The sequence below is a fragment of the Armigeres subalbatus genome, chromosome 3 (assembly GCF_024139115.2).
Source record: "Armigeres subalbatus isolate Guangzhou_Male chromosome 3, GZ_Asu_2, whole genome shotgun sequence".
Lineage (NCBI taxonomy): Eukaryota > Metazoa > Arthropoda > Insecta > Diptera > Culicidae > Armigeres > Armigeres subalbatus.
The window spans coordinates 350089690-350104757 of record NC_085141.1 but is presented as its reverse complement, the minus strand read 5'-3'; the positions used below and the strand labels follow the sequence as shown (position 1 = coordinate 350104757).

General features: G+C 44.9%; 1 protein-coding gene across 4 annotated transcripts in view; it reads right to left on the bottom strand.

Moving 5' to 3' along the window:
* LOC134226032 (transcription factor sox-2-like) overlaps positions 1–15068 on the bottom strand; it is a 258455-nt gene that overhangs the window by 140321 nt on the left and 103066 nt on the right. For 2 of the 4 annotated variants that reach the window (XM_062706541.1, XM_062706542.1), the window contains exons 2-3: positions 5363–5738; positions 4649–4815 (exon numbers count right to left, since the gene is read on the bottom strand). In XM_062706541.1, the coding sequence (XP_062562525.1) occupies positions 4649–4815; positions 5363–5661 (466 nt within the window). In that variant the 5' untranslated portion in view covers positions 5662–5738. Of the gene's footprint in view, positions 1–4648; positions 4823–5362; positions 5739–15068 lie in introns of those variants that run through there. The other 2 variants (XM_062706544.1, XM_062706545.1) reach the window with 2 other exon arrangements.

Genomic DNA, 15068 nt, shown 5'->3' with positions numbered 1-15068 from the left:
ACAGCTCAGCATGGATTCATGAAAGGTAAGTTTGTTGTGACAAACCTGTATGAATTCAGCTCCATGGTTACTAAATGCTATCAAATCAACTTGACTGTGTCTATACGGATTTGAGTAAGGCATTCGATGTTGTTGGGATAGACAGTATAATGCGCGCGTTAGCCGATTTTGGCATCGGAGGAATGTTGTTCGAATGGATTAAAACATATTTGTTGAGCAGAATTCAGTATGTGAGAGTTTGCAACAATACATCGGCTGCCTTCGATGTTAATTCAGGAGTTCCACAGGGTAGCCATTTGGGCCCGCTGCTTTTTGTCATGGTCATGAATAAACCCAGTCAACACAAGATCGTTTATGATGTCACATAAGATGCTAAAGTGGAGGCCATATAGGTACTTTCCCATACAATAGGTACGTATATCGCCTCCACTTTAGCATCTTTTGTTGAATCATATACGACTTTGTGTTGACTGGGAACTCCCGTCATTTATGACCAACGCGATAGTGTTGATTTATGCCGACGACGTAAAAATTTTTATGCCAGTAAAAGTCCTTGATGACTGTGTCTTGCTGCAAAAAGATCTTTGCAATTTTGAAAGATTTGTTAGTGGGAATGGACTTAGCGTCAATGCAAGCAAATGCTTGGTCATTACCTACACCAGAAGAGTTCGGCCGATATCATTTACCTACAGTTTAGGTCATGCAATCCTGCAACGAGTAGATAGTGTTCGAGATTTAGGCGTAACAATGGATCAGTCACTGACATTTAACGAACACATAAACAGACTCATCAAGGACACATTGCAACTTTTTGCTCTCACCCGACGGTTTGGACGTGAGCTTACTGATCCACATGCAATTCTCACAATTTATGTTAGCCTCGTTAGGACTAAACTGGATTTTGCGAGTGTGGTGTGGCGGCCACAATATGAGGTTCATATTCAACGGTTGGAGGCAGTACAGAGAAAGTTTTTAAGATTTGCTGTGAGAAACCTTGGATGGAGAGAAGAGTTACCGGTGTATGAGAATCTCTGCTCGTTATTTGACCTCGACACCATCAGTAGCAGACACAAGATTGCTGACATCGTCTTTTTCTGTAACATCTTGAGAGGGCGAATTAGTAGCCCATATCTCTATAACCGGCTCAACTTCAATACTAGCCCGGTTATTGTTCGTCGTCGTTGTTTCAACAGAAACTCCCATGGTTTCGAAAACTTTGGTTTCAAATGTTTGGGCAGTGGTGCAATTTATCAACAATGCCTGCTGAGTGTGATTATTTTGTTTTGTATTTTTCTCTGCTCCTCTTTGCCTATGACGGTGTCTTTCAGTCAGAACGACAAAGCAGGAGTAGCTTAGCAAACTCGGTTTGCCAACAGCGGGCTGAAGCTGATGATCATTCCGCACAAATTTCCTGTCATTGTCTTTCAAGTGATAGTATTCACCCATGCATTTATATAGGGTCGTCACATTCATACAGCAGCGAGAGAACTGAATAGACTGTCACTGCGGGCTGCATGTGCAATGAGAAGAGAGGTTTTTTGTTTACTTTATCTTTGATTGTTGCTTTTCAGTTTTCACTGCTAGTAAATAAGATTACCCTAGGTAGGCATGTTTGAAAAATTAGAATTCGACAAACTGTTCGCGCCCGGTGAGAGGAAGTCGAGGTAAATTTGTTCGTTGATTTTGGTGGGTATAAATTGCTCGACCGGCAAATGATTGCGGATCAATGAGAATAGATAGATTTATTTTCATTGATTGCGGATTTTGAGCGGTTGAAATATGTTTACCCAGCGAATCGGGGTTCCTATTGGAATTTCCCGTCATCAATTTAGCACAAGAAGTCGAAACTTTTTCGTGAAGTGAATTCCCAGAAATTGAATTTATGATTGCCCCCACAATTGGCACATTTAAATTTATTGGAATCTTCTCTCACAGGACAGGCGTCCTTGGCGTGAGATGATCCACCACAAATCATGTGCATTTAGCATCCATGTGGCAATGTTTAGCTCCGTGACCCCTTTTTTGGCACTGAATGGGGTTTTGAAAATTTCCCCCAGGCCTGCGAAAATGTTCCCATGTAACAAGGACATGGGACATAATGCAGGCCTTTTGCAAATTTGTCATTTTAATATGTTTTTGTTAAAGTGAACTAAATAAAATTCTTGAGAAATACCCCTCTGGGGAGAACCAGATCGAGTTTTCTTTTTCATCTTAATTACTTGGACTGGTGAAAATCCAAGTAATTGAGAAATTTCAATTTTAATCTCATCCAGTGATTATCATCACTGGGGAGTCCTTTCAAGACGACTTTAAGCAATCGTTCTGTTTTGTCGACGTACGCGAAGAATATATGCCGCTTCTCAGTTAAATACTGAACACTCAAAATAATTGTCACTTTGATTCCATTATAAAAAGTCATGTAGACTTTAAAAATCAAAACTTTCATCGGCCTTACTGGAATCAAATAAAACTTACTCAAATCACAAGTGCATCTTAATAAGATAGGAATTCATAAGAGAACATAGAAAATAATATCTATATACTCTTCTAGTGAATTCTACTCATAATGAATGTATGAAAAATAAATGAGTGGGGTTCTCAGAGCGGAATGCGTGTTTATTAACAATCGCTAATGAAACATTTTGCAGAAGCATCATCAGAACGATTTGCAAAAAAAAAAATTTGTGTATGAATTAATTTTCTACTCCTTTTTTTGTCCTTGTCCGCTTCTAGTGGACGGGATATCAACTACAGGGACACCATAGATGAAAAATTATCGAAGTTTCACTTAAAATTTAAGTACATGGCCAAATGAAAATTCACTTAAATTTCATTTTATTTTCTAGTGAATTAAGGATAATGAGTGCCGTCACTAATGAATCATTTAAATTTTACACCCGAAACTTCATGGAAAATATCTGCATATATTTTCAAGTAGCTCAAGTGCAAATTATTTTGAGTGTACCTTTGTATTGTACACCATCACGAAGCTAATACTGCAAATTCCGTCCCTTTTTAAATTTCCATTACAGTCGAACCTCCATGAGTCGATGTTCTATGACTCGATATCGACTCGTAGAAGCAAATTATTCCATATTAAAAAATATTTTCTGGGTTACTGTGATGGTCCCTTCAAACAGCTTTCCAAGAACTTTATATTCCACATCTCGATGTTTCCATGAGTCGATGGTCCCTTCAATATCGACTCATGGAGGTTTGACTGTATATGTAAATAGTTCAATATATCACGGACTCTGTACTGGAGCTCCAAGCAAGCGTTCACTATTTATCATCGCAATAGGGTACTGCACGGAAAGATCTCTTTCTCTTTCGTTCTTCAAAAATTTTGACGTTTACTGGCCTTGTTGTTTTCTAATTTCTTTGCAACGAGAAAGAGACAAAGCAGCCCGTGCAGTGCCTTATTCGAACACGATATTATTTGTGTCAAACACGTTCCTAAAATCAGAGAAGTCATGATATAGGGAAGAACGGTCCAAAATGCACCCCTTAAGCTTTTTCGATGTTTTCGCCCATATAACCAAAAAATCCCAACCATTTCAACGTATAGGTGCAAAATTTACAAACCTAATTACATTTCACAATGATCTCCTATTCAAAATAATAAGGTTTTCATGACTTTCTAACGCATTCAAAAAATGTTTTAAAAATAGGCCTGGGGCAAAACGCCCGAATGGTGGTCTAAAATGACTCAATTGCATGTAAAATTATGGTGAACGCATGGTTGTTTGTTATTTCTTAATGGATTGAACTACAATCTTACGGATGTGGTGGAAGAATAGCAAATTGAATAGCTCAATGATGGATAACTAATTATGAATTGTAATGGTAATATTCGTTCATACATGTACTATATCAGATTATATGAGTGATTTTAGGAGTGAGGCCATTTTGCCCCAGGGGTGCATTTTGGACCGTTCTCCCCTACCTTTACTGATCTTCAAGAAATTGTAAATGTTTGACTCTTTAAGCTATTCCTCAAAAATCAAACATTAAAGAATACATTTTTTAATTTCAACAGCTTGCATATGTGTCGTTGAGAGTTGAGATACAGTCCCAAAGTGTTTCGTAAGAAACGTAACACCGTATTTTATTTGTCATATTTCAAAGTTGCACCCTAAGGCTCACCCATCTTTTTTGTCGTCATCGTTTGGCGGGACCGTCCAACCATGGATGGTTGGATGGTCGTCACCGTTGTCGGTCGGTCGTTGTCGTGGAGTATATTGAAATGACAGCCCATTGTGCGAGCCAAACAAATAATTGAACCACGTACATATCTGGGTGGCGACGGGATAAGGAAACGAGGCAAAAATCGAGAGTGAACAAACCCACCCTCGCCCCGTATCGATTGAGCTGGGTGCTGCTTCAGATGGAGCAAAAATTGACGAGGGAAAATCCGATTTCCATTCAGTATTGAAATCATTTTTTTTTCGACTTTCTCGGTGCTTGAAAAACGATAACGTCTTCCAATCTGAAGTAGGATATGCAAAAATCAGTCTTTTGAGAATTCCCTCCGTTCCCGGAGCCCACTTTTCGGATTAGGGAAGCCACGTCGAAGAAAAATATTGTATCCAAAAACTTCATTGTTCCGGTTGGGAAAATCGATTTTTAAAGGGGCTATTGTACTTACCGAGCCGTTTGGAGATCTCCGAGTTGTGCATTTTGGGGTTGTCCTGGGCGATCTTCCGTCGCTGCAGCCGGGACCACACCATGAAGGCGTTCATTGGTCGCTTGATGTGTTCTTCGGCGGGTTTTTTCATCATCGTTTGCCCGAGCAGGCTGTAGTAATATGGAGAACTTTGGACTGTTAGTTGATAGCTGCCGGTCCGGTGAGCGGGATTGAGGTTTTTGGGGACACACAGGTTTGCCAATCAGAAGCAACGTGGTCACGTGGATTTGGGAAATTCCGGGCTCCCATTTCCAATAGTGTAAAAATTGTTTTTAATATAACAATTATTTACCATGCCAAATTTATGTTGATGGTTAAGGAACACATTCCAACGTACGTAAGTTCAGTGAGTTCGTGTCTCAGTTGTCCCAGTTTCGAAACAATAACCATAATTAACATATTATCACCTTTAATTATAAAAATGCCAAGGTAAATTGAATTTTTATAACGTAGGTATTATTTCGATTAACAGCCAATAATTCTTAGCTCAGATATTTTTTCATGTTTATCTGTATTTTGGTAATTATCAATGTTATATGAAATTCAAGTAAATTTGGAAGCCACCTAAATGATCCACACATTTGCCAGCCTGCCCAATTTAGACCACGTGGTTTCTTCATGGCCCCAAAACCTGCAGGGCCCGTCCTGCGCGAACAATTTAGGAATCCAACTCACCCATTGCCGTTGCTGCTTCCGTTGAGCAGCCCACCGACGTTCTGGTGCAGATTAGCTGCAGCGGCGACCGCCGCCTGAGCCGTGGCCGATCCACCACCGCCAACGCCTTGGGAACCGTGCAGAGCATTGACAGATGCTGCCGCGGCCGCCGAGGCCGCATGCAAATTCTGCGAGTGAAGATTAAGCGAATTGAGCGCGGCGTGCGATGATTGATTCGTGAGATTCTGCGACGTCGGTATCGACAGGGGATGTGATAGCGATAAGCCCGGTATCGACAGTGACGGTATCCGATCCATCATTTTTCCGGCGTGGATTCGACCGATTCACACAAAACAGCCGAGGACCACGCGTCGCGGTGGATTTCGATGGTTCAATTCTGAAACGGGAAGAAAGCAACAATCATCGAATGAGAATTTTTCCGGTCCGTGAATTCGGGCTCAATTGTTCGGAACAGCTGGATTGATAGATTTTTAAGACCCGTGTTCGTCATTTCAAAGGTATAAAGAATACACGTGGGCACATACAGTGGAAACTGGTAACGCTGGGCTGGACGAAAAGCGGGAGGAAATAGAATAACCTCCGACGGTGACCACAAAAAGAGCAATTTTACCGAACAGCATGGCGGCACAAAAAGGTTGATTATCTGAACGGCTACTCCTGCTGACGGACGACCCGACCCGTTGATGATCTATCGCAGAGTTTTGGCTTTTGATTTGCACCGAAAATGGGGTTTTAAATTGTTCCCGGCGGGGCGTCTTTGATACTCGTAGCTACTTGTGTTTCGGATGGATGGCGATTGTGGGAGCCGGGCTTTGAGTTTTGTGCGTCCGTGCATTAGACAGTAGAATTAAGCCCTTTGTTCGGATAGGCAGTGATAGTGCAAAATGAGGTTTTTGATTTGTTTTGGTAACGAAGCCGGAGTGGGTTCAACGGAATATTCAATTCCGAATGAAATTGGGACTACTTGTTTTTTTTTTGTTGGAAGCTTCAGGGCATAGGTCCATAAATATATCATGACATTGTGTAAATTCATTTTGATTTAAGTTCGTTATTGATGTGAATTTGAATAGATGAGACATCAGTTCTATACTAATACATAGGAATAGATAGGATCAGGATTTATTCAACACTCACTTGGGGGCATTTTTCATAATACATTGACGTAATTGACGAAATAAAAAGTAGCGTAGGCATATACATTAGGTACAGTCTGAATGTGGTAAGAAAACTTACATTAATATCGGCTATGGAAATCAATAAAATTGAATGATAACTAAAAGGTAATTGCTTCAACATGGCGCGGTATTGAATGAATTTGAATACGAATGAAAAAGAAAAAAAAAGTATTAAATGGGATCTAAAGCACAAAATCATTTTCTAATCATGTGAGAACATCTAACTTCACAATCGTTACAAAACTTCAACATTTCATGTAATGACTTTTCATTGTGTTCACATTTTTTTTATCAATCGTCTGGTAATAAAAAACCATAAATTTCCAAAGTAGTTGGTGCATTCTCGTCAAATCTAATTTACGAAAAAGATTCCCATCATTAAACAGAAAATCCTCCATGAAAATGCCAAAGAAACAAAACCACCACACAATGGCCCTGCAAATCAACCATGAAAACTGGAACCACAAAAAAAAAACAGAAACTCCAACTTCAAACCTGTAGCACAAAGGAGACCCCAGTAACTATACCATAAATAATAATTTCATTTTATTAATGAACGAGAACCAGAAGGAACAGCCGAAAATAATCTCCAAACTCAAAGCATATTAATTTTAATCCCTCCAAAAATAAAAGATGAATTTACGCTCATCTTCCGAAACATTTCCCCTCGCACAACCGGGTCCCTGGTGCCGGTCTCGCCACCATTCGCGCGACTGGGCCTCCTGTGCGTTGGCGTTGACGGGGGACGCACCGTCGTGAAAAAAGAACGTTTCAAGTGTGAAAATGATAAAAATTTCACGCTGCGTTCGAATCATTCGTTAATTTTTGTTTCTTCGGTCAGGTGAGCAAGCGCAGCAGAAACTGTGTGTTTTTTCTTCGACTTGAAGAGCACGAAACAAAAGCTCCGACTGCTCCGCGGAGGACAAGAGCTGCGCGGTTTATTCTGTCTGTGGTGATTGGAAGATGGTGGGGCAATGGTGTAAGATGCTTGCACTGACAGATTAATCAGAACAAAATTTTCTTAATTTTTTGAGAGCTATGCCACCTATAGATTGCGTATTTGTAGCAATTGTTGAAAATAATCATGGGAGAAATGGAACGTTGAATATGTGATATGCATTAGTATGAAAAACTAAATGTTTTTCTAAAAGTTGCCACAAAATGAGCAGAGACATGAGTATTATCACTAGTCTCGTTAAATCTACTATTAAGCGTTATGCTTTCGTTAAGACACAATGTTCAAACGATTTTTACTCGCTGGGTAGTTTTAACCAATGGATATTTAAAAAGAATGATCGCATGTGAGTGTTTATCAAACCAGATTGTATGAAAATTTGATTTTTTCCACCCCTGTTTCGGAAGCTCCCTTTCAAGAGGCTCCCAAGCCTTCATTTAAGCGCGCAAGCCTCCTTTGAAAAGGCTCATAAGCCTCCTTTCCAGAGGCTCGTAAGCCTCCTACCCAGAGGCGCATATGCCTTTTTTCGAAAGGCTCTGAAGCCTCCTTTTCAGAGGCTCTGAAGCTTCCTTTCCAGAGGCACGGAAGCCTCCTTTCCAGAGGCTTGAAAGCCTCCTTTCGACATGCAGACTGGAAAACCTCCTTAAAAGAGGCTCGGAAGCCTCCTTTCAAGAGGCTCGGAAGCCTCCTTTCAAGAGGCTCGGAAGCCTCCTTTCAAGAGGCTCGGAAGCCTCCTTTCAAGAGGCTGGAAGCCTCCTTTCAAGAGGCTCAAGCCTCCTTTCAAGAGGCCTCGGAAGCCTCCTTCAAGAGGCTCAGAGCCTCCTTTCAAGAGGCCTGGAAGCCTCCTTCAAGAGGCTCGGAAGCCTCCTTTCAAGAGGCTCAGAAGCCTCCTTTCAAGAGGCTCAGGAAGCCTCCTTCAAGAGGCCTGGAAGCCTCCTTTCAAGAGGCCTCAAGCCTCCTTTCAAGAGGCTCAAGCCTCCTTTCAAGAGGCTCAAGCCTCCTTTCAAGAGGCTCAGGAAGCCTCCTTTCAAGAGGCTCGGAAGCCTCCTTTCAAGAGGCTCAGAGCCTCCTTTCAAGAGGCCTGGAAGCCTCCTTTCAAGAGGCTCAGCCTCCTTTCAAGAGGCCTGGAAGCCTCCTTTCAAGAGGCTCAGGAAGCCTCCTTTCAAGAGGCTCAGAGCCTCCTTCAAGAGGCTCGGAAGCCTCCTTTCAAGAGGCTCGGAAGCCTCCTTCAAGAGGCTCAAGCCTCCTTTCAAGAGGCTCAAGTCTCCTTTCAAGAGGCTCAAGTCTCCTTCAAGAGGCTCTGCAAGTCTCCTTTCAAGAGGCCTGGAAGCCTCCTTTCAAGAGGCCTGGAAGCCTCCTTTCAAGAGGCCTCAAGCCTCCTTTCAAGAGGCCTGGAAGCCTCCTTTCAAGAGGCTGGAAGCCTCCTTCAAGAGGCCTGGAAGCCTCCTTTCAAGAGGCCTGGAAGCCTCCTTTCAAGAGGCTCAGGAAGCCTCCTTTCAAGAGGCCTGGAAGCCTCCTTTCAAGAGGCCTGGAAGCCTCCTTTCAAGAGGCTCAGAAGCCTCCTTTCAAGAGGCTCAGAAGCCTCCTTTCAAGAGGCTCAGAAGCCTCCTTTCAAGAGGCCTGGAAGCCTCCTTTCAAGAGGCTCGGAAGCCTCCTTTCAAGAGGCTCAAACCTCCTTTCAAGAGGCCTGGAAACCTCCTTTCAAGAGGCTCAAGCCTCCTTTCAAGAGGCCTGGAAGCCTCCTTTCAAGAGGCTCAGGAAGCCTCCTTTCAAGAGGCTCAGGAAGCCTCCTTTCAAGGGGCCTGGACCCCTCCTTTCAAGAGGCTCGGAAGCCTCCTTTCAAGAGGCTCGGAAGCCTCCTTTCAAGAGGCTCGGAAGCCTCCTTTCAAGAGGCCTGAAAGCCTCCTTTCAAGAGGCCTGGAAGCCTCCTTTCAAGAGGCCTGGAAGCCTCCTTTCAAGAGGCTCGAAGCCTCCTTTCAAGAGGCTCAGCCTCCTCAAGAGGCTCCAAGAGGCCTGGAAGCCTCCTCCAAGAGGCCTGGAAGCCTCCTCTCAAGAGGCTCAGAAGCCTCCTCTCAAGAGGCTCAGAAGCCTCCTCTCAAGAGGCTCAAGCCTCCTCTCAAGAGGCTGGAAGCCTCCTCTCAAGAGGCCTGGAAGCCTCCTCTCAAGAGGCCTGGAAGCCTCCTCTCAAGAGGCTCGAAGCCTCCTCTCAAGAGGCCTGGAAGCCTCCTCTCAAGAGGCCTGGAAGCCTCCTCTCAAGAGGCTCGGAAGCCTCCTCTCAAGAGGCCTCAAGCCTCCTCTCAAGAGGCTCAGAAGCCTCCTCAAGAGGCTCAGAAGCCTCCTCTCAAGAGGCTCGGAAGCCTCCTCTCAAGAGGCCTGGAAGCCTCCTCTCAAGAGGCTCGGAAGCCTCCTCTCAAGAGGCTCAGGAAGCCTCCTCAAGAGGCCTGGAAGCCTCCTCAAGAGGCTCGGAAGCCTCCTCTCAAGAGGCTCAGAGCCTCTCAAGAGGCCCGGAAGCCTCCTCTCAAGAGGCTCGGAAGCCTCCTCTCAAGAGGCTCGGAAGCCTCCTCTCAAGAGGCTCGGAAGCCTCCTCTCAAGAGGCTCGGAAGCCTCCTCTCAAGAGGCTCGGAAGCCTCCTTTCAAGAGGCCTCAGAAGCCTTCTTTCAAAAGGCCTCGGAAGCCTCCTTTCAAGAGGCTCAGGCCTCCTTTCAAGAGGCCTGGAAGCCTCCTTTCAAGAGGCTCAGAAGCCTCCTTTCAAGAGGCTCGGAAGCCTCCTTTCAAGAGGCTCAGAAGCCTCCTTTCAAGAGGCCTGGAAGCCTCCTTCAAGAGGCTCAGCCTCCTTTCAAGAGGCTCAGAAGCCTCCTTTCAAGAGGCTCAGAAGCCTCCTTTCAAGAGGCTCAGGAAGCCTCCTTTCAAGAGGCCTGAAGCCTCCTTTCAAGAGGCTCAGAGCCTCCTTTCAAGAGGCTCAGGAAGCCTCCTTTCAAGAGGCCTGGAAGCCTCCTTTCAAGAGGCTCAAGCCTCCTTTCAAGAGGCCTGGAAGCCTCCTTTCAAGAGGCTCAGAAGCCTCCTTTCAAGAGGCTCAGGAAGCCTCCCTTTCAAGAGGCTCAGAGCCTCCTTTCAAGAGGCCTGGAAGCCTCCTTTCAAGAGGCCCGGAAGCCTCCTTTCAAGAGGCTCGGAAGCCTCCTTTCAAGAGGCTCAGGAAGCCTCCTTTCAAGAGGCTCAGAAGCCTCCTTTCAAGAGGCTCAGAGCCTCCTTTCAAGAGGCTCAGAAGCCTCCTTTCAAGAGGCTCGGAAGCCTCCTTTCAAGAGGCTCAGTAGCCTCCTTTCAAGAGGCCTGGAAGCCTCCTTCAAGAGGCCCGGAAGCCTCCTTTCAAGAGGCTCGGAAGCCTCCTTTCACGAGGCCCGGAAGCCTCCTTTCAAGAGGCCTGGAAGCCTCCTTTCAAGAGGCTCGGAAGCCTCCTTTCACGAGGCTTGGAAGCCTCCTTCCAAGAGGCCTGGAAGCCTCCTTTCAAGAGGCTCAAGGCCTCCTTTCAAGAGGCTCAGAGCCTCCTTTCAAGAGGCTCGGAAGCCTCCCTTCAAGAGGCTCAGGAAGCCTCCTTTCAAGAGGCTCAGAAGCCTCCTTCAAGAGGCTCAAGCCTCCTTTCAAGAGGCCTGGAAGCCTCCTTTCAAGAGGCTCAGAGCCTCCTTTCAAGAGGCTCAGAAGCCTCCTTTCAAGAGGCTCAGGAAGCCTCCTTTCAAGAGGCCCGGAAGCCTCCTTTCAAGAGGCTCAGAAGCCTCCTTTCAAGAGGCTCAAGCCTCCTTTCAAGAGGCCCGGAAGCCTCCTTTCAAGAGGCCTGGAAGCCTCCTTTCAAGAGGCTCAGAAGCCTCCTTTCAAGAGGCCTGGAAGCCTCCTTTCAAGAGGCTCAAGCCTCCTTTCAAAAGGCCTCAGAAGCCTCCTTTCAAGAGGCTCAGAGCCTCCTTCAAGAGGCTCAGTGCCTCCTTTCAAGAGGCTCAGAAGCCTCCTTTCAAGAGGCCCGGAAGCCTCCTTTCAAGAGGCTCAGGAAGCCTCCTTCAAGAGGCTCCAGCCTCCTTTCAAGAGGCCTGGAAGCCTCCTTTCAAGAGGCCTGGAAGCCTCCTTTCAAGAGGCTCAAGCCTCCTTTCAAGAGGCCCGGAAGCCTCCTTTCAAGAGCTCAGGAAGCCTCTTTCAAGAGGCTCAAGCCTCCTTTCAAGAGGCTCAGGAAGCCTCCTTTCAAGAGGCCTGGAAGCCTCCTTTCAAGAGGCCTGGAAGCCTCCTTCAAGAGGCTCAGAAGCCTCCTTTCAAGAGGCTCAGGAAGCCTCCTTTCAAGAGGCTCAGAAGCCTCCTTTCAAGAGGCTCAGAAGCCTCCTTCAAGAAGGCTCAAGCCTCCTTTCAAGAGGCCTGGAAGCCTCCTTTCAAGAGGCCTGGAAGCCTCCTTTCAAGAGGCTCAAGCCTCCTTTCAAGAGGCCTGGAAGCCTCCTTTCAAGAGGCTCAAGCCTCCTTTCAAGAGGCTCGGAGCCTCCTTCAAGAGGCCTGGAAGCCTCCTTTCAAGAGGCTCAGCCTCCTTTCAAGAGGCTCGGAAGCCTCCTTTCAAGAGGCTCAAGCCTCCTTTCAAGAGGCTCAGAAGCCTCCTTTCAAGAGGCTCAGAGCCTCCTTTCAAGAGGCTCAGAAGCCTCCTTTCAAGAGGCCTGGAAGCCTCCTTTCAAGAGGCCTGGAAGCCTCCTTTCAAGAGGCTCGAAAGCCTCCTTTCAAGAGGCTCGGAAGCCTCCTTTCAAGAGGCTCTGAAGCCTCCTTTCAAGAGGCTCGGAAGCCTCCTTTCAAGAGGCTCGGAAGCCTCCTTTCAAGAGGCTCGGAAGCCTCCTTTCAAGAGGCTCGGAAGCCTCCTTTCAAGAGGCAGGCTCTGAAACCTCCTTTTTAGGGTTTGGATTCAAAGGAGAATGAGAAAATCTCTCACCTATCACGTCTGTATACACTCTCAATAGGTAGCATACCTTGAAAGACGTTTTTCGGTAACTGTTACGATAATGAACTGATTCGGGGGGTTACAACACAATATTTTCTAATAAGCCCCAATTGCGGGGGGCACCGATTCTGATAATGCATTTTAACTTGTTTTACACAGCTTTTTTACACACATATTAGGTATGGTCCCCAACATAATATGAGCGAGATCAACGCGTTTTATCAAACCCCCTCAGTGGGGCCGCCTATCCGAATCAGCTTTTTTCCAACTTGTATACAAGTGCGGTAGTTTTGTTTTCATGGCTTGCTATGATTCGAAGCGGGTTTTGCCTTTTATCGTTGTTCATTATCTTCTTCTTCTTCTTATTGGTATTACATCTCCACACTGGGGACAGAGCCGCCTCGCAGCTTAGTGTTCATTAAGCACTTCCACAGTTATTAACTGCGAGGTTTCTAAGCCAAGTTACCGTTTCTGCATTTGTATATCATTAGGCTAACACGATTATACTTTTATGCCCAGGGAAGTCGAGAAAACTTCCAATCCGAAAATCGCCTAGACCGGCACCGGGAATCGAACCCAGCCACCCTCAGCATGGCCTTGCTTTGCAGCCGCGCGTCTTACCGCGCGGCTAAGGAGGGCGCCATGGAAAAACTGTCAAAACGCACGCAAACGTATCCATTGTGTTTGGCCCATAAATGTCATAAATAGAATAGCCCTGTTTGTCTGTTCGGTGACTAGCCAACCAGACGCAGCACGCGGGGAAATTCTCACAAGAAATAAAATATTTGACACTTCAATTATTTTTTACTATTAGATGCAGAAAACAAACCAGTGACAACCTTAGACAACCAGACACAGCATTTGATGAAAAATAATTACAGACCACACACGATGAAAATTTTGATTTTTTTTTTCAATGCAGAAAATAATCAAAACACTTGCCACGGGCGCTACTGCGTCTGCAAATAAACTAGTATACAATATTTGACGTGAAAAGACAATATTGCTTACAAGTTGTAAGCAAACTTGCTAGGAAGAGGACCATTTCCGCGTAGAATATTGTATATTTCCGCATCTCAAGTTTTACGCACTTTTTGGTCCTTCTACAACTTGATGTGCGTCGTTGAAATAGAGGGAGAATATCAATGGTCCCAGATGGCTACCCTACGGTATGCTGTATGTAAGCTTTCCGAGCGACAGTCACCAAGAGGTCAGTTGACGCTCAGCAAGGTACGAGGCTTAATCGCCACTTCGTGAAGGAGACCACCCAGCAGTTTAAGGTTTGCCCGGCCTGAGACTATCACAGAAAAAAATAATGAAAAATAAACAGCGCATAAAACTTGACATGCGGAAATTTACGCTATTCTACGCTGAAATGGTCCTCTTCCTAACAAGATTGCTTACAAGTTGTATGCAATATCGACGAATCACGTCAAATATTGTATACATTTAGGCTATATCCCGTGTGGAATTACGCTAATAATGGCGTTCCATTTATGTGCATGATTTTTAGCGTATTTTTCAGTGGATTTTTCTATCTGTGTATCCAGAGGATAGGGTCAATGTTTCCCGAAATCGGGGAGGGAAGTCACTGGTTGTCTCAAAACCGTCGTACTTATCATGAGCGTTTCGACGCCGCAAGACTATAAATCACGTACGTGCAACTACCAGAACCGCTCCAAAGATAAATAACCGTTCACAATAAGTTTTCATCACTGGCACAACTCCCCACAATCAAACGAATAAATCACGCTTTAGAATGAAAAGTTATCACTACTACAAAACTGAAATTGATGATTCGTCTGCGAAATGACATGGGAACCTCTAGCTTTTATGCCAGATGCAACCATTTCGAAGGCGTGATATAAAGCAAAACGAACATTCATGCAATAGTTTCTAACTTATGAAATTCTATTATTGAATCAGAAAATATAATTGTTACACAATTCCTATCAAGCTTGGCGATCGCAATCTCTTGTTGAGTAGATGCTGTATCTCCATTATAGACCATGGACGATGGAAGACCTACTTCCTTACGTTGCTTATTTAAGCCGTCACTGTAACGCTGGTAACGTTGAAAATAGAAACGACTCAACCGTTTGTATTCATGGTTCAGCCTTGCATAAGGGTATTTTAGGGGAAGAGGGCGAAACTTGATGAACCTCTTTAATACGGCCTTTTTCATCCTTCTCTGCGAACGAAGATTATTTTTGATCCACGGAACCCTACGATTATTTTCATTTACAATGCAATCAACTTGAGATAACGTGGCAGTACTGTAGTTATTCAGCAACCTGAAATATCCCGGATCAAATGAGGAATGCTCCTGATCAAGGCGATGGTGAGTTGGAAGCCAAGCGATGCCTGCAACGTTGAAGTCGCCCAAAACAATGATTTTATCGCTAGGAATTGCGATCTCCAAGGCAAAGAAGACTGATCGGCAATCCGTGTCAATGAGTTCCAAATCTCGAGCTCGGTTTGAAGGAATGTACACCGCACAAATAAACAGTTTACGACCTCCGAGCTGAATAGCTACCCAAACCTGTTCCACTGTGTTGAACGAATCATCTTCGATTACTATTGCCTTCACCTTGGAACTTACAACGATTATGATACCTCCTCATG